At 38.8% G+C, this 26,884-nt stretch overlaps 2 protein-coding genes across 2 annotated transcripts in view; one reads left to right on the top strand and one right to left on the bottom strand.

The window, feature by feature from the left end:
• Positions 1-4,308, top strand: part of ANKS1A (ankyrin repeat and sterile alpha motif domain containing 1A) — a 139,996-nt gene extending 135,688 nt beyond the window's left edge. Inside the window, exon 28 of the mRNA XM_063297612.1 lies at positions 1,780-4,308. Within this exon, the coding sequence (XP_063153682.1) occupies positions 1,780-1,783 (4 nt within the window). The 3' untranslated portion in view covers positions 1,784-4,308. The remainder of the gene's footprint in view (positions 1-1,779) is intronic.
• On the bottom strand, positions 4,104-22,723 carry TCP11 (t-complex 11). The gene is made up of 10 exons (XM_063297618.1): positions 22,467-22,723; positions 20,784-20,929; positions 19,456-19,588; positions 16,934-17,054; positions 14,533-14,753; positions 13,323-13,463; positions 12,523-12,742; positions 8,934-9,118; positions 5,791-5,954; positions 4,104-4,942 (listed from the first exon to the last, which is right to left on the bottom strand). The coding sequence occupies exons 2-10, from the start codon at positions 20,920-20,922 to the stop codon at positions 4,716-4,718; spliced, it is 1,551 nt and encodes a 516-aa protein (XP_063153688.1). The 5' UTR covers positions 20,923-20,929; positions 22,467-22,723; the 3' UTR covers positions 4,104-4,715.
• Positions 22,724-26,884: the final 4,161 nt, after the last annotated feature.

Below are 26,884 nucleotides of genomic sequence, written 5' to 3'. Positions count from 1 at the left end.
GTTCAAGTCAGGTGACTGTGATGGCCACTGCAGAATCTTCCAGGACTACTTCTGCATCCAATCCTTAGTGGAATTTGAGGTATGCTTGGGACCATTGTCCTATTGGAGGGTCCAGTGATGCCCAAGCTTCAGCTTCCTTACAGACGGCATGACGTTTTCTCTAGGATTTCCTGATACTTCAATGAGTCCATCTTGCTGTCCACACACTGCAGGTTTCCAGTGCCAGAGGATGCAAAGCGGCCCCAGAGCATCACCGAGCCACCACCATGCTTAACTGTAGGCAGAGTGTTCTTTTCAGCGTATGCTTCATTCTTCTTCCTCCAGACATGCCGCTGATCCATCGGGCCGAAAAGTTCCAGTTTTGTTTCATCGCTCCACAGAACAGAATCCCCAAACTTCTGTGGCTTATTTATATGATTTTGAGCATACTGGAGCCAACTTTCCTTGTGCTTTTGGGTCAGTAGTGGTGCACGTCTTGGAGTTCTGGCATGGGAACCTCCTGTGTTTAGTATGCGCCTTACTGTGCCCACTGACACCTCAGTGCCTGTTGCCACCAAGTCTTGCTGCAGGTCCTTTGCAGTCACTCGAGGGTTTCTCTCCACCTGCCTTCTCAGAAATCTGGTTGCAGCCATTGACAGCTTCCTTTTTCTGCCCCATCCAGGTAGTGTAACCAAAGTTAATCCTTTAACTTTGAACTTGAGAGCTATGCTTCCAGCGGTGTCTCCAGGAACATTCCGTGCCTTTGCTATCTTTTTGTATCCTGTTCCTTGTTTGTGAAGGGCAAAGATCTCTTCTCTTACCTTTTTGGACCATTAGCCGTACTGTATTTCTAACATGCAGTCAAACGTGACACTCAACAAACCCCTAGCCACTTCAGGTATTTCACGTGTTCCAGCTCAAGCACACCTGGTGCAACTAATGAAGCCCTTGATTAGTTGCATCAGGTGTGCTTGAGACAACACCTGTTTTGCATACTGTATGTGTGCTGTTGTGACGGATTCTATTCAGGGGGTTGAATAATTTTGAGACTGGAGAAGTCATTATCAGAGTCATTATCAGTTGCATTTTCAGTTGACTTTGGGGACACCACTTGAAGCATTTGTTGTGTTGAGCTATTTCAATTGCTTTTGTTTGATTTGTTCATTGCAAACAGCTGAAAGTCTGTAAATTTTGACAATCAACCTAATTTGCAAGGCGGGCTGAATAATTTCAGTTACAACTGTAAATGTGTGGCATCCCAGGCACATTGGAGTTATCAAAATATTTGTCATTCATCTTTCTCCAGGCAGGCCAGTAATTAGTATCTGACTTCTCATGTCTTTTCAGCGCAAAAGTTATTTAGCTTTTTAAACAAAGATTGCAAAGGTAGGTTGAATTTTAAATTATCGGCTTTTCAATTGACCCCAGATGCTTTCCTTCAAAGCAGTAAGTTTTGCTATTATTATGGAATTAAATAGCAGCTATTATTTTGGACAACAATCCCAAGCACTCAGCCTATTTTGTGAGATGGACAGTAAGATCAACTCCGTATAGATGATGTCTGACATTTGTCCTTGTAATAATTTGTTTTCTCTAAACACAAATTTTCCAGTGATAATCCAGACATTTCATATTACTCAGACTGTGGAGTTACTGCAATTGAATGACCTTATGTAGGGGTTTGGTCAGTGACAAAAGTATAAACTTCCCTCAGTTGATTTTTTTTTTATGTATAAACTCATTCAATCCCTATTTTTCTTTTCATTAATATTGTCCCCATTTTGTTTGCCTTCTGCCAAGCTGAACTACAGACATCCACGTTTCACCATGGAAATGTAGTAAATGAGCAGAGCTCTAAGAAGCAGTGAAACCCTGGAGGTGTGAAGATCAACACCCGGCTCTGGGATGTGTCCTTGGCTGCTCATTAAGGACTTCCAGAGTTGAGTGAAAAGAGTTCCAAGCCACATGCTGATAAAAAGCAATATGCATTTCTAGCAAAAGAACTGAAACTTCTGCAGTTAAAAGACTGATGCCATGTATTTTAGTTTGAAATGTTTTTGTTTTCTTTATATTGTGAAATCCTCAATTTCAGCATAGCATTGATGGAAGTGAACAAAAACTGCTAAAACAAAACATGAATATGCCTGTCTTATAATATAGCTTTACAATATCTGAACATTAAATCGTATATTCATACTTGGCTTGGAATAGTTACAGGCTAATTCCCAACTTGATGCAATATTAAATTTATTTTGAGGTACTAGCACCTAAGTTGAAAATCATTCATCCTTAATAGTTACAGTAATAATTTAAAAGAGTATATAATTTAAAATAATTAAATTTAAACTTCTTGACAGTTCTTGAACTAGAAGCCTGGTATAAGCCTACTTAACTGTATCACTGCAATATAGCCGTTTTGTGAAAGTATTTTTCCCTCCACACAATTTATAATAACTGGACTGTGACTTCTTGCATCTCATTCAAGTAACCTATTTTTAAAAATGTGATTGGATTATGCTCTGATGGTTTGAGATTTTTTAGAAGTTTATTCACTGATTAGCACTTTTTATACTAGTTGATAATTTAAGAATGCTCATTTAAGTTCATAATTTAAGTATGCTTATATAACAATTTCAGAGTATAAAAAAAGTGGAGATCAAGGGCATTATGCTAAAACAATTTATTTCTTTAATTCCACTAAAAATGACTGCTTCAGATGGAAGCTGAGCTTAAAGGTGAGTATCTTAAGCATTCACAGTCTTGAACACTGGTTTCAGTTCTGACTGTGATAAATAAGTATATCTTATCCAAGAAAAAGATGAGGAAGTGCAAATAATGCTTTTGTGGATATGATAGTTTGATATACCCTGCTACTGTGTTAATGGCTTATTTCAATTTTTGTTACTGCTGTATCATTCAGATGTAATTTAGTCTTACTGCATTTGATTAAAAAATGAGAGGAAAAAGAATCACCATCCCAAATGGTTGAATTTGGGAATAATTCACAGATGAATTTCTTGAAACACAACATTCCTTTATATGCATATGTAAATGATATGCTGGTGTTGGTATAAATGTTACTGTACCAGTAAGTCTGTTCTGAAAGAATGCAAATTGCATTTTTGCTATGGAGGATAGGATGGAAAGCCTTAAAACATATTGACAAAGACAATGAAAGCTTCCAACTTGCTTCTTCCAGCAATTCAGTGCTTCCTTTCTGAGTTTACATGGACATAGCAATATCCATGGGTGCATCTCCTGATTAAGCATTCCTTTTAAGAAGGCAATTCAAGCCATTTTGGACTTGATTTTTCCTAGTGATTTTAGCCGTTTCTAGACTCCAAAGTATTTGAGACTGTTGCCTCTCTGTGATGTTTTGCAGCACACAGAGAAAAATACCATCTATTGCTGGCACTGAATCTGTTTATAGGTCCATTTAAAATACTATACTTATTGTAAGCATTCATTTGTGCTCAAATGACATCATCTCCCTATGCTGCTTTTGCTAGAACTCCTTTTCAAAAAGGGTATCCTAAAAGTATAGACCTATTTTTACTTCATTTGTCCAGGATAAGAACACTTTGTAAATGCTAAGATGGATGAGCTGTTGCTTATCTTTTGAATGGAAAATCAGTTTATGAAAATCAAACTCCTGTAGGTTTTTTTTTCTTTTTTCTTTGGTACGTGCTACACACTAATATCAGCTCACAGAAACTGGCCTTTAAGACTTCCTTAGCCTGAGAGAAAAGTCCTGAATTTGGTACATGACAATCTGTCCAGCCTTCTTTGGGAAAGAATTCTAAAGCAGCTTCAAGTGGTGAGCTGTGCTGTTCTTGCAGACAGGTATCTAGTGATACCTCACCTTTTCAATACCTTCTTTGCCTGTGAAATTTAAAACTGCTGGGTGATATTTCACTCTTACACTGCCTCTGTTTGCATGATCAGTATGAATGTCTATCAGCAGGATTTTCTGGTATGCTTGCATCTGAAGAAGGCAGGAAGATTCTTCGTAATAGGCAGTCTGAATATCACTTTTATGCTAATTGTGATGTATGGCAGTGGGACTGATTTGTAATAAAATGTTATTTAATCTGTCTTTGTATTTTGATACTTGAACTATTTCCTTTTTATTTCCTGTATATAAAAATTATTCTGTCTCTTTTTTTGTGGTACCAAACATAACCAATCTGTGCAACAACATAGACTGACCTCACTACAACAAGGCGAGACTGTAAATATTTCTGAGCTTCCAGCAGTCGTTTTGTTGTTTGTTTTTCATAACTGTATGACTTAGAACTGAGTAAATTAATAAAATTAGACATCTCTGTACAGGTTGTTGTGGTATGAGTCTGTACTGGGTATTTTAAAACTATAATTCTATATAAATTGATAAATGTTTCATTGAAAATATTAAAATAAATTATAACCATAGGAATGGGATACTAAAGTTACTTTTCCCAGCTGAAAGAACATGTACTAGCCAGTTTAAAATCACAGGACAACATTTTGAGCTGTTTAAAGGTTTACTGCAGCAAACTTGGCATTGTCAGTTTGGTATTAGCTGTACCTTGCAACTTCAGTGATCCAGCTGTACAAGAGTTTGGAATACAACAGCAAAGAACAGGACAGCTGCCCTGTTGATCACACTGGATTTTGCATCAAAGTACTGTCTGAACAATTGCCAGTTTTAGTCTCCCCTCTCCTTGCCGTCCCGTGCTGTGCCTCATTTGAGATGGTTAAGAAACTTTCCCTGTTTCAGACTTTCCCACCGGAAGCAGCAATTTCTTCAGTATTTCTGAGTAGTACGGACCAAATACCTGTCTGTTGTGATTAATCAAACTGCCAAACCTCTGGCCAATTTCCAGCAGTTCTTCCTGAATAGGAGTAAGGCCTTGTAGTAGATCCTTAGAGTTCTGGCCACCAGGATACAAACAGTGCCTAAGAAAAGTCTGGATCCGTTGCTCTGTGGAAATTAAGACAGATCTGGAAGTAGACTAGAGTGTTATAATTATGCCCCCACCATTTGGGGCCATCACTGATTGGTAACTCTGAAGTTATGTAGAAAAATTAAGGTTAGAGTGACAGGACTTAATCAATTCTTTAAAGAGCTGATAATATACACTGCTGGTAAAATAAGATTTATGTGTTTTCATTACATTAATTTTAAAACTCAAAGTACTTAAGTTCATCGGCTGACAGCTTGTGCATTTGGTAAATTATTAAGATTTTTCAGACAATATTCTACATCTTAAGTAGTACATTTGATTATCACCAATCATAATGGAAATGTAAGGACTCTGCTGGAAATCAAAGGTAAATTTATGTTGTTATAAATGCCCAGACACTGTATGTCCCCATTTTGTTACAGTGACAGGACTTAATTCTTTAAAGAGCTATGGCTGTTAGACAAGTATTCTGCTATCTTACTGAAGTTTTCACTAATGTATTAAAATACTGCTTCAATTTAACAATATTATTCAAGTGCATATTTAAGTCAAAAGTACTTCAGTTAAACCATCCAAGCAGGGGCTAAATTCCTAATATTGACAGTATTAAATGTCTACTCTACATTGGGAATTTGTATTTTAAAAAAATGCACTCAAACTGCTGCTTGTAGGTAAGTAAGTGCAAAAATGTTTTCAGGGAATATTTTGTATTCTAGAAACTTCCTTTTACACTAAACATTCTACATATTCACCCTGTTTTGTGAATACATAAATACCATATTCATGATTCAGTTTGGATTTGAAATTCATCTCTTGTTATACCCAAATAGAAAACCTTGCATCAAGCCAAACCTGAATAACTTACCAATTAGAATCCGTACAGCATTGTCTTTATCTCCAAGGTTCCTGAGTTGGCCTTTGAGTGAAGCAGCCTTATCAGTACTGAGAGCAGGGTATCCTAACTGATGAAGTATGGTATCTACTTCCATATGTGTTTGATTGCTGATATCCAGTAAGGCATTTTCTGATCTAAACCATACAATGATAACAAGCACATCACTCTGACAATTGATATTTCAGTGGGGAGAAAGATTCTTAAAAGTACGACAGTGAAGAGGAATCAGGTTGATATATTTAAGTTTTCTACAAACAAACCATTTAGAACAAGACTGGGCAACAACTAGTTTATGTTATTATTTTTGAATTAACACATTTGTCCCAGTCCTCTTGAGGGAGATATTACAGTTGTAATCAAAATTATTCAACCCCCCTTGCAAATCAGGTTGATTGTCAAAATGTACAGACTTTCAGCTGTTTGCAACAAACAAATCAAACAAAAGGAATTGAAATAGCTCAACACAACGAATGCTTCAAGTGGTGGCCCCAAATTCAACTGAAAATGCAACTGATAATGACTTCTCCAGTCACAACATTATTCAACCCTTCATGGCAAGCATCTTCAGTACTTAGTAGAGCACCCTTTTGCTGTTACGACCTGCTGCAAATGAGATGCATAGCCAGACACCAGCTTCTGGCAGCTTTCCTGAGGAATCTTAGCCCATTCCTCATGAGCAATGGCCTCCAGTTCAGTAATATCCTTGGGTTTGTGCGCTGCAACGGCCTTCTTCAAATCCCACCAGAGATTTTCTATGGGGTTCAAGTCAGGTGACTGTGATGGCCACTGCAGAATCTTCCAGGACTACTTCTGCATCCAATCCTTAGTGGAATTTGAGGTATGCTTGGGACCATTGTCCTATTGGAGGGTCCAGTGATGCCCAAGCTTCAGCTTCCTTACAGACGGCATGACGTTTTCTCTAGGATTTCCTGATACTTCAATGAGTCCATCTTGCTGTCCACACACTGCAGGTTTCCAGTGCCAGAGGATGCAAAGCGGCCCCAGAGCATCACCGAGCCACCACCATGCTTAACTGTAGGCAGAGTGTTCTTTTCAGCGTATGCTTCATTCTTCTTCCTCCAGACATGCCGCTGATCCATCGGGCCGAAAAGTTCCAGTTTTGTTTCATCGCTCCACAGAACAGAATCCCCAAACTTCTGTGGCTTATTTATATGATTTTGAGCATACTGGAGCCAACTTTCCTTGTGCTTTTGGGTCAGTAGTGGTGCACGTCTTGGAGTTCTGGCATGGGAACCTCCTGTGTTTAGTATGCGCCTTACTGTGCCCACTGACACCTCAGTGCCTGTTGCCACCAAGTCTTGCTGCAGGTCTTTTGCAGTCACTCGAGGGTTTCTCTCCACCTGCCTTCTCAGAAATCTGGTTGCAGCCATTGACAGCTTCCTTTTTCTGCCCCATCCAGGTAGTGTAACCAAAGTTAATCCTTTAACTTTGAACTTGAGAGCTATGCTTCCAGCGGTGTCTCCAGGAACATTCCGTGCCTTTGCTATCTTTTTGTATCCTGTTCCTTGTTTGTGAAGGGCAAAGATCTCTTCTCTTACCTTTTTGGACCATTAGCCGTACTGTATTTCTAACATGCAGTCAAACGTGACACTCAACAAACCCCTAGCCACTTCAGGTATTTCACGTGTTCCAGCTCAAGCACACCTGGTGCAACTAATGAAGCCCTTGATTAGTTGCATCAGGTGTGCTTGAGACAACACCTGTTTTGCATACTGTATGTGTGCTGTTGTGACGGATTCTATTCAGGGGGTTGAGAGACTGGAGAAGTCATTATCAGTTGCATTTTCAGTTGATTTTGGGGACACCACTTGAAGCATTTGTTGTGTTGAGCTATTTCAATTGCTTTTGTTTCAATTGTTCACTGCAAACACCTGGAAATCTGTACATTTTAACAATCAACCTGATCTGCAATGGGGGTTGAATAATTTTGATTATAACCTTATGTGTATATTTTTTTTTCTTAATGCATGGTTCCAAAATTCAGACTGTTGCTCCTCCAGTGAATGCCCTTTAAGATATGTCTTCATTCCTCCATAAAAACTGATACATAACTCGATACCAAGGTACTTGCAGGACTGCAGCTGCCTATTAGACTTGACCACCTGATACATTCATCCCAAAAGAACCTGCTAGTGTACCACCTTCTGCAAAGTGAGGGATGGAGGCTTGAAAATGCTTTTTCACAGAAGTGTCTGCACTTTAGAATTGCCTTCCCTCCCAGAATTTGGTCTGCCCCTATGCTGTCACCTTTACATAAGTTATTAAAAAAAAAATTCAGAAAGTCTTTGATATGTAAGTTGACATCATTTGTTACCACACTGTTTATGTTAGGTTTCATCTCTTCATATACAGGGAACCTTTTATTATTTTGAATTGAATTGAATTGATGAACACTGTAAAGCTCAATTGTGGTGGTGATAAAGCCAAAAGAGAGAGAGAGAAAGTTACATTAAAGCATAAAGCATAACAAACCAGAGATAGGCAATCTCTTGGTGGCCAGGAGTAACACTTAACTTTTCTTTTCTTTTTTGACGAGTTGATATAGTGAGTTGTATTTTGTGTGCCTGTGTATAACCATTTCCATCAACCCAACAGTGAGGGAAAAGATCATTCTTAGCACCAAGAATACAGCAATCTTTATAAGGGTGATTGCTTAGGGGAGTAAATGTGGCTTTCCTCCAACCCCCAAAAATGTAGGATATTCATGGTTCCCAAATAATTGCAGAAGACAAAATTATACACTGATCTCTTTCCTGCTAACATAGATTATGGGGACAAGATTCAGGCAGGCTGGGAAGGAAACAATAGGTAACTGTTACCCTATTGTAAGCCAATCTTTTAAGATTAGCAATATATACAAGGACATCATGGTTTGTTCAGCAAGCTTTGGATTTGTGGCATATCCGCTCCACTGTGTGCAGTGGATGTTGGATTGATCAATTCTAGTCTTGTATATTGATTGCCTTGTTTGCCTGCCTTGCCTACACTTCTCTATAGAGAACCATAAGATTTCAGCTCATTACATCCTGCAAGAGAGTGGGCTGGGGAAGTTGCTCCTGTCTTCAGAAAATATTGGGATTAAAATAGCTTGCCTTATATCAGGGAGACCTTCCAGAAGAGCTTTTATTACCCTTTTCAGCCTACTTCCACATCCAGGTGAACTGAATAACTCATTTCCACATATATTGCCGCTCACTAGTAGGACTGAAGCAATAATGACTAGCTGAGTCACTTCCACTTGAAGAGCGTGTAAACGTGCTTTGTCCATCAACATAGTCTACAAAGGAAGAATATAAAATCACAGAAAGTAGGAGCTGGAAGGAACCTTGGAGCTCACTGACTCCAAGCCCCTATCCAGTGCAGGAATCCAACTTTCAGCATCCCTGACAGATGATCCTCTAGCATCTGTTTAAATACCTTCAACAAAGGAGAATCCACTACTTTTTAAGTCAGTCTGTTCCCCTGTTAAAAAGCTCTTGCCATTAGGAAATTTCTTCTGATGTCCAGCTGAAGTTTAGTTTAAACCTGTCTCCTGCCCAGTTTCCTGAAACAAGTTTTCTATAACCCTTCAGATATTGAAAATAGTTACCATGTGAGTTCTGTAGTTTTCTCTTCTCCAGGGTAAACCTACCCAATGCCTCCAACTGTTCCTTGAATTTTTTTCCTTCCAAGCCTATTATGTTGGTTGCTGTCCTTTGGACACGCTTGAGTTTATCAACACCTTCCAAAAAATGCAGCACCCAGAACTGGATGTAGTACTCTAAATTGTTGGAATTATCAGGGGTCAACTCAGCATTGTCTCATAAGCATAAGGGGGTCTTTCTAGTAAACGCATCTCTATTGTGCTTGTGGGATGTCACATGGGTCACCTGATTTCTACTTCCTCTTCCTACTTGGGTTTGGGGATTAACAATCTCCATTTTTACTTTTTACATTTTTACTTTTTGGCACACCTGCAAGCAGGAGGTGCTGCAGAATGCAGCTCTCATCCTTTCATCTCACTTGCACGCAGACATTTTCTTTTCCACAGAAAATGTCTACAAAGAACCAGTGATGATTAAGTACTTTCTACTGTGAATCTACTTGTATCCAGATCTACTGAATAAAAGTAAGCTATCTCTATTTTTTCTTCATCTAACTACTGTGTGAAGACTGAATTTATTTCTGAATGTAATTAAGCTTAATGTGCCAGTGTTTTGGTTCACACTTCTACTTTGCAAGGTTGCTGTTAGCTGCTTGGAGTTCTTTTATTAACCTTTAAAAACTCCCATCATAAATGTGGTCTAATCAACTTGGAATATGTAGGAAACAATTATTTTTCCTAATTTTGACACTATACTTCTGTTGATGAAGCCTAAGATTGTTTTTGCTTTCTTTCTGAAGCTGCATCACTATTGGCTCATGTTCTGTTTGTGATTCACCTAGATACTCAAATCCTTTTTGCTGCCCTATATGGTCCCCACCATTCCTATACTTGTTTCTTTTTTTTCTACCAAAATGAAGGACTTCACATTTGTCCCTGTTGAAATTCATCTTGCTGATTTTTGTCCAATGTTCTAGCTCAAATTTTCTTAACCTTTTGACCCTGGAAGAACCCCTGAAATATTTTTTCAGGCCTCGGGGAACCCCTGCACATTCCAGCTCAAACAGAGGCCAGAAGTTACAAAATTTGTTTCAAGTGTAGGCCTGTAGGTATTCATTAACAGTGTTCTTAAACCAAAAATAAAGAATGAAACTTACCTCTTTAATGTGAAGTTGCCTGAATTTGAAATATTTTTTTTTTAATTGTGATCTCCCAGGGAAGCCCTAGTGACCTCTCGTGGAACCCTAGGGTTCCACAGAACTCTGCTTGAGAAACCCTGTTCTAGTTCATCATGATCCTCCTGAATCTTGATACCATCTTCTAAGGTTTTTGCTACTCTAACGCCTATTTTTGTATCATCTACAAATGTGATAATTCCATTTTTAACCCCTCATCCAAGTCATTTACAAATATGCAGAGTAGAGCTCACAGTACACCTTCTAACAGATCCCTCCAACTTAATGCAGAGCCACTGACATACATTTATTAGGCCTAATTATTCAATCAAGTTTGTATCTATCTAATAGTAGCATAATTTAGCTCACATTTTGTCATTTTCACTACAAAAATCTTACAAGACATTTTGATGAATGCTTTGCTGAAGTCAAAGTATGTTATGTCTGCTGCATTCCCATGGTCAACTACACTAGTCACTTTATCAGAAAAGGAAAGCTGTTTGCATAGCTTATTTTTTAAAAACCTATACTGGCTGCTGTCAAGCAATGAGGTATTTTCTAAATGCTCACAAACCAAAAATTTATACCCAAATTTTGTCCAAAATACGTATCAAGCTGACTTGCCTGCAATTACCAGGGTTTTCTTTCCCATACCCTCCTTTTTAACAACAGGAACAGCACTTCCTCTTCTCCTATTTCCATGATTTCAAATGACCACATAAAGGGGTTCTGAAATCACATCTACAAGCTCCCTCAAGACTCTCACATGTACTTGATCTAGTCTTGGAGTCTTAAACTTGTTCATGATAGCCAGATGCTCCCTAACCATCTCTTTACCCACCTTGGCTAACCACTCCATATGTCAGTTATTTTGCGGGAGAAAATTGAAGTAAAGTATGTGTTGGGAAGCTCTGCCCTCTTCCCTTCCCTTGTTACTTGTTACCATTCCCCTCTGAAATTGACGTGTTGCTTTTTTTACTAATATGGCCAATAAAAGCTCTTTTTGTAGTTTTTTACTTCCTTTGCAAGCTTAAGTTCCTTCTGTGCTTTAGCCTTTCTAACTTTCTTTTGGCAGATACTGGCAATCTGCTGGCATATGTCTTTGGTGATTTCATCCATCTTCCATTTCCAGCATATCTGTCTTAATGCTTGGCTTTATGCAACCACAATAGTTTGGGGTACCAGCCTCCATTTTATTTTCTCATTAGAATAACATGCAGTTCTACTTCCAGTAACTTATCTTTCAGAAGTTCCCAACACTCTTGCATTCCCTTTGATCTAAAGATTTCTGGTCATAGTACCTTTCTAAACTGGCTGAAATTGGGTTTCCTAGAATCTAGTGTGCATATATGACTGTGCTTTCATTTTTTGTAGTATCTTGAACCTCAAGATGAAGTGGTCACTTCTTCTCATAGTTCTCACTGCTTTAATCCCTTCAACCAATTCTTCCCTACTGGTTAGGATCAGACCTAGAAGAGCCAATCCCCTATGGAAAATGAAATAATCAGAAAGACCACTGAAGAATTTGGGATTTGGAAATTGGCCAAGTCTTTTCCAATAGATATCCAGGTAATTATAGTCTCCCATTATGACTATGTCTCTCCTTCCTGAAAGTTCTATAATCTGATCCAGAAGACATTATTTAGATCTCCTGTCAGGCTTGATGGTCTGTGGCACATTTCCACAATAACTGGTTTGTTGTTTCCCTTCCCATGCATTTTATCCAATGCTCTTCACTGGACCATCATGCTGAAATTCACAGATCCCAGTGCACGTGTAGGCTTCCTTCACAACCGTTTAGCTATGTGGATATTTCTAGCACATTAGGATTGGAGTTGTAATTTGTTGAATTAAGACTATGCTTCCCTAACTATTCTTTTGACCTTTCCTGGTTTTGAGACACATTAAAAAAAACCCTCTTACCTCAGGATAGTGTTCTCTTCCAGGCTCCCAATCCAGCAAGTCCATATAAGCTTGATTTAGCACAGCTGTAGGACTATGAATAAATGAGACTTTTCCAGCAGCCATGGGACAAGGGGAAACAGGTGGTCCATTGGTTCCAGAGGTGGATGAGGAGGGTAGCAAATCAGAATTTGATACTTCAGCTATTGCCTTGCGTAGCCAGTCAGTTGTACAAGCTAGACTGTCTGCAGTGATGGAAAAACGGAAGAAAAACGGCTTATCATGTGAATTTAGCCACTGTCTTTTTTCTTTCTTTTTGGGGGGGGGGGTAATTTCTCTTCCCTTAGTTTTTGGATAGATGCTTTTTTTTTATATCAAGTGCACTCCATGAATTCTCACATATTGGTAATTTCTCTTCACTTCCAATTTGTGAAGATATATTCTTGGCATTATACCTTGCCTGTATTGTTTTTAATTCATCAAGTTTAGCAATCCGGTTTGTCAATTTGTTTCTAACTGTAGCCTGAAACTAGCTTTTTTCTGGTTATTGCTTATGAAATTATTTTCAGAACTACTGGAAGTTTACCCATCTGAGAGGAGCAAGAAACATACAAACTCACAGTAGCTGCTCAAGCTCCATAATGTAACTTGACAAGAGGATATAATAGAAAATAGGACTCTTAATATCATGTTATGTACTTTAATATATCTTTGTTATATTTATCTGTGAGTAAGTGTTGACAAGGACCTATAGGACTTAGCTGTGTAACTTTCTTTTACAAAAGTGATCCAGCAAATGTCCATTGCTCACTCTTTGATACCTGCCTGGTAGTTTGTTCAGGAGTTCCTGAAATTTTTTCCTTTCATATTGGACAGAGTGCTCCAAGAGATGGGGTCGAAGGGTTTGTATGGTAAAGTTGACCATATCCATTTTCATTAAGTTCAGAACTCGGAAGATCTCTCTATCATAGGCAACAAAACCAAAATCAATTTGCATTGTACTTAAATCACTACTTCTAGCAATGAGGAGTCAAGCTTAGAGTCTAAATTTAAGAAACCATAGTTTATACCACAAATGGAGAATCTCTAGCTACTTAAGCCAGTTCATCTGCCATTCAAATCCAAAAGCTAGCCTCTGCTTCTTTCCCAAGGGCTGGTTAAAATGCTTTTCTTCTGTCATCAGGCTAGAAAACAGAATGCTCTCCCAGTCTTCCTGGTTCATGGTGACTACTTTCCATTTATCAGACAAGCAGGAACAGCAAATTCTCTTTGCTTGTTTATTGCATAGATGAGGTTGGGAATGAGCCTAAAGTTACTCTGTTAAGCCTCACTGCATGTCACCTAATCCTCCTGGTCAAATTTAAATGTGAATCTGGCTCCAGATTCAGTCCCTTGACTAGAACCAAATTCCATACCTTTGACTAGAGTTGGGCAGTCAATAAATTTAAATAAATAAATAAAAATATAATTTAAACTATCCCATATTGATGAAGATGATATCCGTTCAATCGTGTCCGATTCTTGGCAATTCTATAGACCAGCTCTCTCCACATTTTCCAATCTTGTACAGTTCTTTTAGTTGTTTTAGACTAGCCCATGTTAATCCTATATTAATCTTATACTCATTTCAGTAGTTAAACTTGGAAGCGCATTGTTTCTTTTTTCAGAGCTGGGCCAGAGTAGAGAATAGGAAATTCATGGGCCCAGGCTTTCAGCTACTGTTGCATATAGCGTAATAATTTAGTTTCTAATCCAGATCTATGTCATGCTTTAGGAATAAGGTTAGCAGACTGAAGCTCAGTTTTTTTACTTTTAGACTTTATAAAAAGACTAAACTGAACAAATATTTCTGTGCATCTTTTCTTACTCATAGAGGTGTAAAATAGAGAACTGCAAGTTCCTTTATAAAGTCCTAGGAAATCATGCACTACAATAACAAGATTATGCATCCTACAACAATATAATTTTAATAAATAATGTATGACTCATATAGGATTACCTTTGTTCAAGGCTCAAACCAATAATGCCCACCTGAGCAAATGAACTGGGTCTGCCATGATTCGTAGTCTTTGTATTTCTTCATCCCTAATAGGTGCACAAAGCATTGCCATGGTACCTAAGATATATGTAGTGAGGTTGGGGATATCCAAAGCTCCATGTTCAGCCTCTTGCTTTATCAATTCGATGTCCAGTGCTTCTTCAATCTCATTTTTTAAACGTGTTTGTCGAGGCAGAAGCAAAGACAGCAGAGTCTACAAACAAGAATGAAGGATAGAAACAGACACTTTGTACAAGCAAATGTCCAAATTGATTTTAACTGTTCAAGCTCAAGAATATACATTAGTAGAAATATGATGGTTGAATGAATAGTAATGCCTCTAATATTGTAAATCAGCAACAGACAGCAATACTGATGTGTTCTTTAGCCTCTTTTCATTATAGTTGACAGAAAGCTGCTATGAGAAAAGGATGTGTTGCTACTGTTTGTGAAGTGGAAGCCTGCAGTGAGTATTCATCAGGGTGCTTTAAGGAACATGCTGTGACTGAATTTTAGATTGCTGAAGGAGTCCTTCCAACTGAAATTCACCAAGTGCAAGTTGTTTATGGCTATAACTGTGTTGACATGAGTATGTTGAGTGCAGGGCCAAAAACTGTAAAGATGGTGAACCAGGAAGAGCTGATTTGTGTGATTTAAGAATGAAGTGGACAACCTATGACAGCAACAATTTTCACATGAGGAAGGTTGATGACCTTATTAAGGACAGTCAGCAGATCATTGCAAGGGAAACTGCTGTCAAGCTTGGTATTTCACAAGAATGTGAGGGACAAATTTTGATGTTCTTCATTACTGCAAGATGCTGCCTGCAAAATAAAAGCTTCAAGAGTTGAAATTTGTCAGCAATGGTTGTCATGCTATGAAAACGAAGGCGCAGAATTTCTTCACAGCACTGTGACAGCTGACGAAACATGGGTTCATCATTATGACTCAGAAACAAAGCATCAGTCCATGGAATATCATCACAAAGCTTCAGCTGCAGAAAAAAAATCAAAACCCAGGCTTCAGCAGGAAAATGCATGGTTACAGTTTGTTTTTTTTTAATGTAGATTCATATGGATTTCTTGAACTACCAACTCAGAGTGCTACATTGCAACACTCAAAATTTTTTAAGCAACAATTAAGCAGAGTTCAAAATCACGAAGAAGAAATTTTGCTGCAGCATGACTATGCTAGGCCTCATATCTCACAAGTCATCTAAAAGGAATTTGCAAAGTTGGATCTCACTGTCCCCATCCACCATACAGTCCAGACTTGGCACCATGTGACTGCCACCTTTTCCAAAAATTGAAAGATTACCTTTGTGGGCATCTGTTTGACTGAAAAAAAGAGGTGGAAAGGATTGTCAGGGCTTGGTTGAAGAGAAAAAGTGTAGAGTTATTTTATGACGACTTTAAGAAGCTTGTCAATCATTGGCAGAAGTATGAAGCAAATGGTGGTGATCACGTGGAGAAGTAACTATCTGTAACAAGAGCTCATTTCAAGGATTATTTTCCTGTTTCATTAATTAAAATATCCCTATTTAAATTACAGTTATAGAGATGGAGACATCACTTTTCATTCAACCCTCATACATAATAGTTTTAAGTACAACTCCTTAAAAGAATGGTCTATTTGAATTAATTTCTTTCCAAGTTAACTTGATTTTACACATAGCTAACCAGAGAAGTATCTCTACTTAATTGTATCCTTACTCTGCATGCAGGTTTCAATAAAGTGACAAATAGATGTGGGAAAAAAGGCATCCCCAAAAGTTTTGCAGCTGGATAAGAGGCTGATACTAACTTCCATTGTTATTTTAGGCAAATGGCCATCCACAAAAATGTTCTAGTATAAAAAGAGTTGTTTTTAATTAAAAAAAACCCTCAAGTTATGTAGTTACTCTTTTTGAAAAGTCCTACAATTCTACTGCAGACTTTTTTGAGGGGACAGCACAAACTTCAAGTCTTTTGAGGGAGGAAGTACAAATACTAAATTACAGAATTACAGGTAGTCCTTGTTTAGCAACCGCAATTGGTTCCAGCAAAATGGCTGCTAAGCAACATGGTCGCTAAGCAAACCACGTGAGAGAGATGTTGCAAAGATCGCTGGTTGCTGCCATCTCATTCAGATAAAGTTCTCTCCTGTGGCAATGCTGACATTACTCTGACCCCAGGGTGCATTGTTGTCAGGCACAGAAATTGGGCATAAGTGCATGTACTGGTCAGAAAATGATTTTTTTTACTACCGTTTACTATCATTTATGACTGTCGTATTTGTGAACAGCCGCTATCCGAGGCAGTTGCTAAACGAGGACTACCTGTAATAGTTGGTGTATCACAAAAGTTAGTCTGTAAGATATGAATAATGACATTTCCACTCCCCTTTATAATTTACTTCTTTGATTTCTTGAAGTAGCTTGATAGCATGAGAATAGTCTGGTGGCACTTTGGAGAGTTGTTCTCTCAGATTATCCCAAAAAGCTTTGTGCATTGTTTCTTTCACTCTGCTTTCTAAACTGTAGTGAGATAAAAGTCACTGTTATTATTTTTCTACCTACAATATTGTCAGGAGGCCAAGTCTCATACAATTCTTCACCTCTAGTTAAATATGTTGGAATTATCAGGGGTCAACTCAGCATTGTCTCATAAGCATAAGGGGGTCTCTCTAGCAAACGCATCTCTATTGTGCTTATGGGATGTCACATGGATCACCTGATTTCCACTTCCTCCTTCTTGGGCTTGGGGATTAACAATCTCCATTACCCTTCTGGCAGACCTGCAAGCAGGAGCTGTTGCAGGAATGCAGCCCTCCCCCTACCATCTCGCTTGCACGCAGACTTTCTATTTCACATAGAAAGTGTCTACAAACCAGTGATGATTGAATGCTTTCTGCTATGAACCTACCTGCATCCAGATCTACTGAATAAAAGTAAGCTATCACTATTTTTCTTCATCTAACTACAGTGTGAAGACTGAATTTATTTCTGAACATAATTAAGCTTAATGTGCAAGGTCCTTTTTGGTTCACACTTCTACTCTGCAAGATTGCTGTTTGTTGCTTGGAGTTCTTTTATTAACCTTTAAAAACTCCATCAAAATATACCTTTTCAGTCCAATCAATATTGTAAGGAAATACTAAGGTAAAGATAAAGGTTTCCCTTGACATTAAGTCCGACTCTAGGGGGCAGTGCTCATCTCCGTTTCAAAGCCAAAGAGTTGGCGTTTGTCCGTAGACACTTCCATGGTCATGTGGAATGACTACACGGAACGCCGTTACCTGCCCGCTGAAGCGGTACCTATTAATCTACTCACATTGGCATGTTTTCGAACTGCTAGGTTGGCAGGAGCTGGGACTAGCAACAGGAGCTCACCCCATCATGTGGATTCGAACCGCCAACCTTCCAATCGGCAAGCTCAGCAGCTCAGCAGTTTAACCTGCAGCGCCACCGCATCCCAAGGAAATACTAGATCTTAATAAATAGTCCTATAATATGTACAGAGTAGGTATGTGCAAAACATACTCTGGGAACAGAATGTTCCAGGGAATTCCATTATGTTCAATTTCTCCTCAAGACAGCATTAATACAGTATTCTGGGGAATACTGTCTGGCTGTTTCAGGGAATATTATCAGCCCCAAAAGGTCATAAAAAGAAAATTCTCTGTACTAGGGGCAGGCCAAACTCACCATTCCACATTGGTATGGTTTGAAGAAGAAATGGCACATATGGAGTTCTCCAAAATGTTCTATTTCCAGAATGGTAGGGTTTGCACATCCCTAACAGATGGTTTGTTATTATGTCTTGAGGGGGTGTCCTAACAACCAGGAAACACACTGAGACATGGAACTGGTCTCTAATATTTATTGCTAGTACTTAACAGGAATCCTAACAAACTGAAGAAGCGTGGGAAAACCCAGACATATAACCCCCAAGGGTTAAGGCGGTCCCGATCTGTGTCTCTTTGAATGGCTGAACAATTCATCAGTGCTACGCATGCGCTTGACAGTCTGGATGGGAGCCCCCTGCTCTCCATCCTTACCCATGACAGGGGGTGGGGTAAGGTGAGAACGAACAATATGCTACACTTCTTGACTGAGAGTGGTCCATAAAGTTCACTTATAGCTTTATTAAAAAATAATTCTCTGTAACGTCCAAGCAAAAACAGATACAAATCACCATATAATCAGAAGAGCAATACAAAATCCGTGATCACCTGCATTATTAGAAATAATCTACAACATGGTGAACCATCAATTTCACCTTTCCCACCTTGGATCTTTATAGTAAAATTCAACCTTCTATCCCTTAATCACAGTCTTGCATCTTTTATTAAGATTATTTATCAAGTCTATTTGTAAACTTTCAATCACCAAGTGGTCTGACTACTTCTGTTGTTGCAACTCAGAATCTAGGTTTGATCAAAAGAAAAATACAAAGAAGCAAATTGTAAAGTACATGGAAACAAAACTTGTTTTTAAAGTAGCCAAACCCGGCTTAATGACATACATTTAACAAAAACAATAGCTTTTTCTGGCATTAATGTAATCTAAGCACTAACAAAAAGTTAATTTAAATCATGTTCAATCAATATACCCTAAGAATGAGAAACAGAATTTTTTCCCCAGGTATTATGTGAAGATCTAGCTCTCTGGAGAAGGGTCTAATGCTGGGAAAGGTAGAAGGAAAGAGAAAAAGAGGATGACCAGCAGCAAGGTGGATGGATTCAGTTACAGTGGTGATGAGTACACTCTTGGAAAACCTGAAAGGCCAAGTTAGGGACAGATCAACATGGAGAAAATCTATCTATGTGGCTTCTAAGAGTTGACAACAACTTGGTGGCACGTAATCAATTAAAAAAAATAGCTTTGTGCGGAATCAACTGGAAACTTTTGAGAACATGGAGAAAATAAAACCTACCTGTTTGGTGATAAATTCACTTCTTGCAGTTTGAAGTCATGGTTGACAACAATTTCATGGGCTATTGTCATTTTTGAAACTTCATTGGCTGTTTCCATGAGCTCTGACACAGAATGAATTTGGGGAGAATTGGCTATATAAAAATAAAATAGAATGGTGCTTACTTGACTCACCAAAGGAATCAGGAATGTTTTAAAGACATGTGCTATTTACAGTTAGACAAGCTATCTATTTTTGATGCAAGCTCTAGTTTCTTAGAAGGACCCTGCTCTGCCTGCAAATCATAAAGAACTTCCAGCCATTGAGGTTTTTTCTTATATTTATTTTATTATGTATTATAGTGTTTTACAGTTTTATATTTTTATTTATGTTTTATTGTAAACCACCCAGAGTCCCTTTTGGGAGATGGGCAGTGATAAATTTGATTAATAAATAAATAAATAAATAAACTCTGCTCAGCCTTTCCAGTTTTAGGCAAGCAAAGTCTCTGAGGAATGATAATTGTATAGCATGAATTAAAATATTCCATTTGACACTTTTTTTTTAAAAAAAGAACATAATATATTATTAATAATTTCCAAGTATTTCTAATATCACAACCATAAACCTCACAGAAAGCCATTTCAATGTTCCCCAAAGAACAACTATATATGAATTTTGCTATCACTCAGAATAGATAGTACTAGGCTAGAACCAAAAATCCGAGATCCAAGGGTAGAACAAAAATATTGCTAAAAAAACAAAACTGAAAAAAACCAGCTATACAGATAGACAATCTTTTGCTGCAAATTTTGAGAGTTGCCAGTATGGGGGCAGATACAACAATGTCTTAATTCAGTATAAAGCAACTTCTTCAAATGAAATTATTTCAATACAGAATCCAACCTAGTTTTAGGTTGGATTCATTGGATTCATGAAATCACCTAATGAAAATTTCATTCATGAAATCACCTAATGAAAATTTCATTCATGAAATCACCTAATGAAAATCTGTGGAAATAGCAAAAAAGTAATAATCATTTTACTATACAGCTTTGAAATTTGGGAAATTTTCACACATACCATTTTCTGAAAAATTGCATAAAAAATTAAAACTCCCTCTAAAGGGCCTTTTACTCCATTATACATTAGCCTGAATTTTGCTGCATCACTTTTTATTATTTATCTTGGAAACAGCTCTGTAGGGGTCTAATCCAGGTTTAAATTGTTAAAGCAATACCTGCACAACTAATTATGAATTTAAAACAACTTTTGGGGGTAATGTGCTATTTTGCTGTAAGTACAAACAATATCTGATTTCTCTAGCATTCAGTCCAAGTTGCACATACGAGATGGGATGTTAGGTGGACAGAGTTTGGGAATGTCTCCACCATGGCTATCTTCATGCTCCCTTGGTTTTCTGGGACTACAGTCTGTGTTTTGAGAGTCATTGCAGTCACTTGAAGCAGTCTCTTTAGGATTAGGCATCTTGTTTCTAATGGAAGACATAGATTTTAAAATGAGATGGACTATCACACCAGTTTTTGAAGACCATGAAAGATTTTTCTATAGCTAGAGAAAGGTATTCTTTTCTAAGACAAATGACCATTGTGAACTTATGCCAAACATGGAATCCTCAATGTGGAACTTGGATGCTTCAATGTCCCAGTTGGCACTTCCCCTGGCACCCAATAGGATCCCTGCTCAACCTTTTTCTTTTTAAAAACAAGGAAGTTGGTATACCACTGTGCAAAGCACAGCCTCCAAAATCATTCTCTCTTTGAAGAATACCTCTGGATCCCAAACTCGCCCCCAAGCCACCTTAGAAAATAAAAATAATGGGTGGCTATAATAGGATGCTTGTCTAAGTGTGCCAACTTACTCAGAAAAAGAATGAAACAAGTTGGGACCATTCTGAAGAAGCATCACTAGAGTTATAGCAGGCATTCTTGAGAATTGGTGTTTCGTAATTATTTTTATTCCCCCAATGGCAGCCATTCCAGAATGGGAAAGCTCAATCACCACTTTGAAAGCACGCCCATATGCTCTTATAATTCCAAATGTACCCACAAGCTCTAGAAGACTGGGGACTCCTCACCTAAGCCATGGTTTGCTTAACCATGGCTTACCTAATAAGCTACGCTGGCTAGATTTGCAACATATCAAACACATCTTTTTATGGCTTAGCACAAAATGTGAAGCCAATTAGTTTATCCTTCTAGCTTATGTTCGGTAATGGATGTTCAGTAAGAAATGTAGCCTGCAACTTCTACTTATTTGTTAGCTTTATATCCCAGAACTTCCAGAGGGGCATACAAATTACTGTCTACAATTATCCTCCGTAGCCACCTTGTGAGGCAGACTGCCCTGAAAATGGCTCAAAGTCACCTACTATTTCCATGACTGGAACCTGGGTTCTTGTGGTCCTAGGTAACACCTTAAACTGTACACTGCACAGGGTCTCCAGCCTACAATTTTTAAAATGTATTTGAAATACAAGACATTTCTGCTCACACTCAACGTCTAACAGAATGATAGGAGAGGAAAAATGAACAGAGGAGGGGAAAGCAAACACTGAAGGATTCTGGTAAAGTTTTTAAAAGGTTATCCTTTGTTCTTACCTGGCTAACCTCCTCATGCTATTGGCACACTGAATTTTGTTAGTATGTATATACACATAAAATAAGAAAAAGTGACATCCCCAATGCCAGAAGCCCAGGAGATTTGTGAATTATACTGTTCCAATGTTATTGCTTGTTTAAAAGGGTTAGGGTCCTTAACTAGCGGGATCGTCTCTACATGGGACACGTGAGGCAACCTAACTTCTCCCTTAAAAGGGTTTCTGCCCCAATACTCCCTCCTCGGCCGCCTCTCTAACGACGCCTGACGACCCGAGGCGAGGAAGAGGAAAGGGAGCCTTGGGCGACGGAGTTTCTCCGCCTAGACTGACCGCCTTCGCGGCCCGCGGGCGCCAAGCAAGACAGAGCGTCCGTAACAGGAGAAAGCAAACTAGGAGATCGGTGCCCCCTCACCTTCCCCGGGGAGGGCAGGGAGAGACGAGGCAGGGCCGGGCGGCGGTGACCAGAGGAGAGGGGGGCAGCGCGGCCGATTTTGCTTGGCCGACCCTGGACAGCCGTCAGAGCTTCCAGGGCGGTCGTTGGGGCCGAAGCGATTCCAACTGAATAGAACTAACCACCTGTCCGCGAAGAGGGGGGCGCTTTGTTTGAGAAAGAATCAAGAGAGGACCCAAGTGGGACGCGCTAACGGTCTTCTCGCAACAGCAAAAATAATTCCCTTTCATTTCCACTTTCAGATGGAATGCGAGGTCGATAAGCTTTCTTCCCCTGTATTTGGATTTCTTGGGAGATCGTGCCCCCCCCCGCACCTTTTTGGGGAGGAGGGGCTCGTTCATGTCTCTTGAACGACCGAGGGACTGAACCAAATGTCACAGAAATGGGAAGAAGTCCATTATTCCAGAGAACCCGAAGAGAGCTTGAGCGATATGAGATACCCATCAGACATTATTCTTGTGCCATAGCTACTCTAATTGTCGTTCCACACAAACATGCATGCTGTTAGAAAGCAATTTTTTATTATAAAGTAACCAAAGTCCTTCTAGTGAAAAATAAAACTTAGACTTAATTACTTTGATCATGTCATGAGATCAACATCACTGGAGAAAGACGTTATGCTTGGAATGGTCAGTGGCAAAAGACGATGAGGACGCCAAAGAATGCGCTGGTTGGATGTAATCAAAGCAGACAGAGGCCAAAATATAAAGCAAGCTGTACAAGATTGGAAATCAAAGAGAGAGCTGGCTTATGGAATCGCCAAGGGTCAGATAAGCCTGAATGGATAATTTGATTTGAACTGAAGTCCCCTTTTTCATCCCCAGTGAGATGCTCCAAAGACAGCCTGGGAATTTCAATTGGAATATCAATTGGGGAAGGCAATGGCGCCATCTAATGCTAAAACCTGGCTTTAAATAGTGGAGAAAAAAACTTGGGAAGTGTTTTACTAATTGAAAACAGCATTGTCTGACCCTCCGTAAAATTCCATAAACAAGGCTGACTGTTTCCACGCACTACAAGCCTCATCTGGAAGGAGAATAAAAATTCTAAGGAAGCTTGCCAAATGTAAATGTTAATAGGTTAGAGGAGATGTATTGCAAATGGCGGCAGGACAATAGCCCATCCTTTTCTCATTGAGGCAGCTAAGCTGGGTCAGTCTTGGTTACTTCCTGGATAGGAGACCAGCAGGGAAGTGGGCTAAATAAGAAGTTGAAAAAAATTCCAGAAGAAGGTAGTAGCAAACTGTGCTGAAGTGTAGTGACTGGCAGCTGAGCTGGATTTTCAGGGGCCTGATTAATACAATTGTTGTTTATTCGTTTAGTCGCTTCCAACTCTTCATGACTTCATGGACCAGCCCACGCCAGAGCTTCCTGTCAGTCGTCAACACCCCCAGCTCCTCCAGGGAGGAGTCCGTCACCTCTAGAATATCATCCATCCATCTTGCCCTTGGTCGGCCCCTCTTCCTTTTGCCTTCCACTCTCCCTAGCATCAACATCTTCTCCAGGGTGTCCTGTCTTCTCATTATGTGGCCAAAGTATTTCAGTTTTGCCTTTAATATCATTCCCTCAAGTGAGCAGTCTGGCTTTATTTCCTGGAGGATGGACTGGTTTGATCTTCTTGAAGTCCAAGGCACTCTCAGAATTTTCCTCTAACAGATTAATACAATGTGACTCAATAAATTAGCTAGGAGATGTTAAGTAGATATCAATATGAGTAGGGACTAGAAGCCATGAGAAATACTTCCTAAATGCTGTGAGCAGCTGCTAAAATTTTGCATACACCTCATGCACATTAACAATTAGGCATTGTAACACCAAGGAAACGAAAGCATTTAGGCTAGTAAACATTCTGTTGTGTAATTTATAAATCCATTATTTCCTAGAGAATCACTTCTCTGGTTCTACATTAAGGCTGATAACTTAATATGTTCTACTTCTATGTGCTTGTTATGTACTTGCCTGCATGCTCTCTTGTGCTAAATTACCTGTAATCCACATGAGTACTCTGTGATGGATTTCCATTCTCATGGTTGCTTGTTCAGACAGATGACCCAGCCTTAGCACACCTATTAAAGGAAATGACATGCAAAAATGCAATTTTGTGGGGGGAGGGGCTATTATTTAGCTGCTGCTTATTTAGCTGCTTCTCTAACTAAAGGGAGTCACTTAGGTATTTTATCTCTCTCTCTTAATTGAGTTATCTGCCTCTAATACCATACCTCCTTCTAACTGTGACCACTGAAATAAGGGCTATTCTATACTTTCCACCCATTTCCTCAATTTAATGAATCTCAGCTTGGTGAATTTTGGATGGAACAAATTAAACCTGTCTGTACAATGTCTGCATAAAACCTCATTCCCATCTTACAAACACATAAAATACACATGTATAAAAAATCCTGTTTGGGTTTAACAGACATTCTGCTTTAACAGATGCCCCTTTCCCCCATTAGTCTGTTAAACTGATGATTTACTGTAAATGAAAAATGCTTATTTATAATATAGTAGTCTCCCAAAGTATCAGTGTTCTCTGTCTACACTGCCTCACATTTGAGAAACAATATACAGTTCGTAACTTGTCTCTCACACAGGTAAACAGAATTGTTTCTCGAATCCTTATCTGAATATCTTAAACAAGCTGTGCTCTTGTGTATACTTGATGGAGTAACACACGCATCCTTTGGAGTCACCTCATCAGTGCCAGGCTCATAGTTGTTACAGTTCCTCCTAACAACTTTCAGCCCAGCTCTCAGATGGTTCAAACATTCTGCCTTTCATCTTCGTTTTCCTATATGACATGCTTTCTTAACAGTGCTGAATTCTTTGTACATAGCCAGAAAAGTGTGTGTGTGATGACTGATGATGAGATAAGCACTATAATAGTCAGGGACATGCATCTCTGCAATTGTAGGAAACAGTGCTGCTAAGATTTACTGCTCTGAAATGTATGTCTATTTCACACAAACACAGCAGATGGAACCATACTGTCACATCTGCCTATAAATCGAACACTCTACTTTGTGCCAAAAATAGTTAAGTCACCTAGCTATTTCACCTAGCTATTTTGTCAGCTGAGTGTGAACTTGTAAGAAAATTGACTTCGGGTGATCTATAGGTTTGTAAGGAAAAAGCCAGAAAAACAATGCTTGAAAGTGAATTGTTCTAATTATAAAACATTTGCACCTACATAAATCCATTTGTTGTTGTTTTTAATAATAACATTATATATCTATCTGGGCAAACAAAGCCTGTTTCCACAATGGGCTGAACCCAGTTATTAGGTTTCTATAGCTGAGCTGCAATACTCCAGCCAACCATTAGATGGCAGAAGGGAAACAGAAATTTTATTTATTTATTTAATTTTTATCCCACCTTTAAAATGATTGTTCTTTGCTGCCATCTAGGACTCATGTGAGTTGTTGTAGCCACGTCTGCAGCTTACCATGTCAAATTTCCTTACCACTGATTGTGACAACACAGAGTCACATTCATTGGGTTAAAAATTACCTTTTGGGAACAAAGAATCCATGCCTACTTTCTTCAGAAAGTGCCTTGTCTCACAAACCCTTGCATCAGAACAGTATGACCATGCTTCATGATGTCACTAGTTCTTTCCACAATTGGCCAGGCAGGCAACAGTGAGCAAGGCTTGGCCCCTATAGCTAAACAATGTTTCTATGTTGCCAGGCCTGTTCTGTATGCTCTGTTCTCCATTCTGTAATGCAGTGGTTTGATTTTTCAGCCACTCTTTCTTTCTAGCTGTTTTTCTTGGAGGACAAGATATGCAAGCAGGTCAACTGACTGCATTTACATGTTTCACAGCACAAATGACTGGAAATGGAGTTAATTTAAACCTGTGTAATGAGTTAAATTTAATCTCATAGAGGTTGGTTGATTGGGTCAATTGACTCCATTGTAGCAGATTGCCCCCACATAGACCCTGCCGACCATGTTATTTTTGCAAGATGGATGTTGTGTTAAATAATATTAACATAAAGCAAAGATGTTTGAAGAGCACTGTAGAAAAATTGCAGTAACTTTTATTTTATAATTAATGCAAATACATTTATGTTATGAAATCATTGTATATGATAGTGAACTGTATATCTCTACTGGACCCAGGAAGAACAATGTATAAACCATTAGTGAGTCCCTGTCTAGAAGTCCAATTTTAGAGCCATTTGTATTCTGATGAATGTAACATGCATCAGACTTTAGAAGTAACTTTAGGATGCTTGTTTTAATACCAGTAGATGGCAGCAATTTTTTTCTGTACAGTTTTCCTGTAATATCAAAAACTTGTCAAAAATGCAAAAGTTCTGTTTGTCCACAGAAAAATCCATCTACACTCCAGAAATTGTTCCCCTAACAACTGATGGC

This window comes from Candoia aspera, chromosome 3, assembly GCF_035149785.1.
Source record: "Candoia aspera isolate rCanAsp1 chromosome 3, rCanAsp1.hap2, whole genome shotgun sequence".
Taxonomy (NCBI): Eukaryota; Metazoa; Chordata; class Lepidosauria; order Squamata; family Boidae; genus Candoia; species Candoia aspera.
The sequence above is the reverse complement of the archived record's forward strand: the minus strand, read 5'-3'. Positions and strand labels throughout refer to the sequence as shown.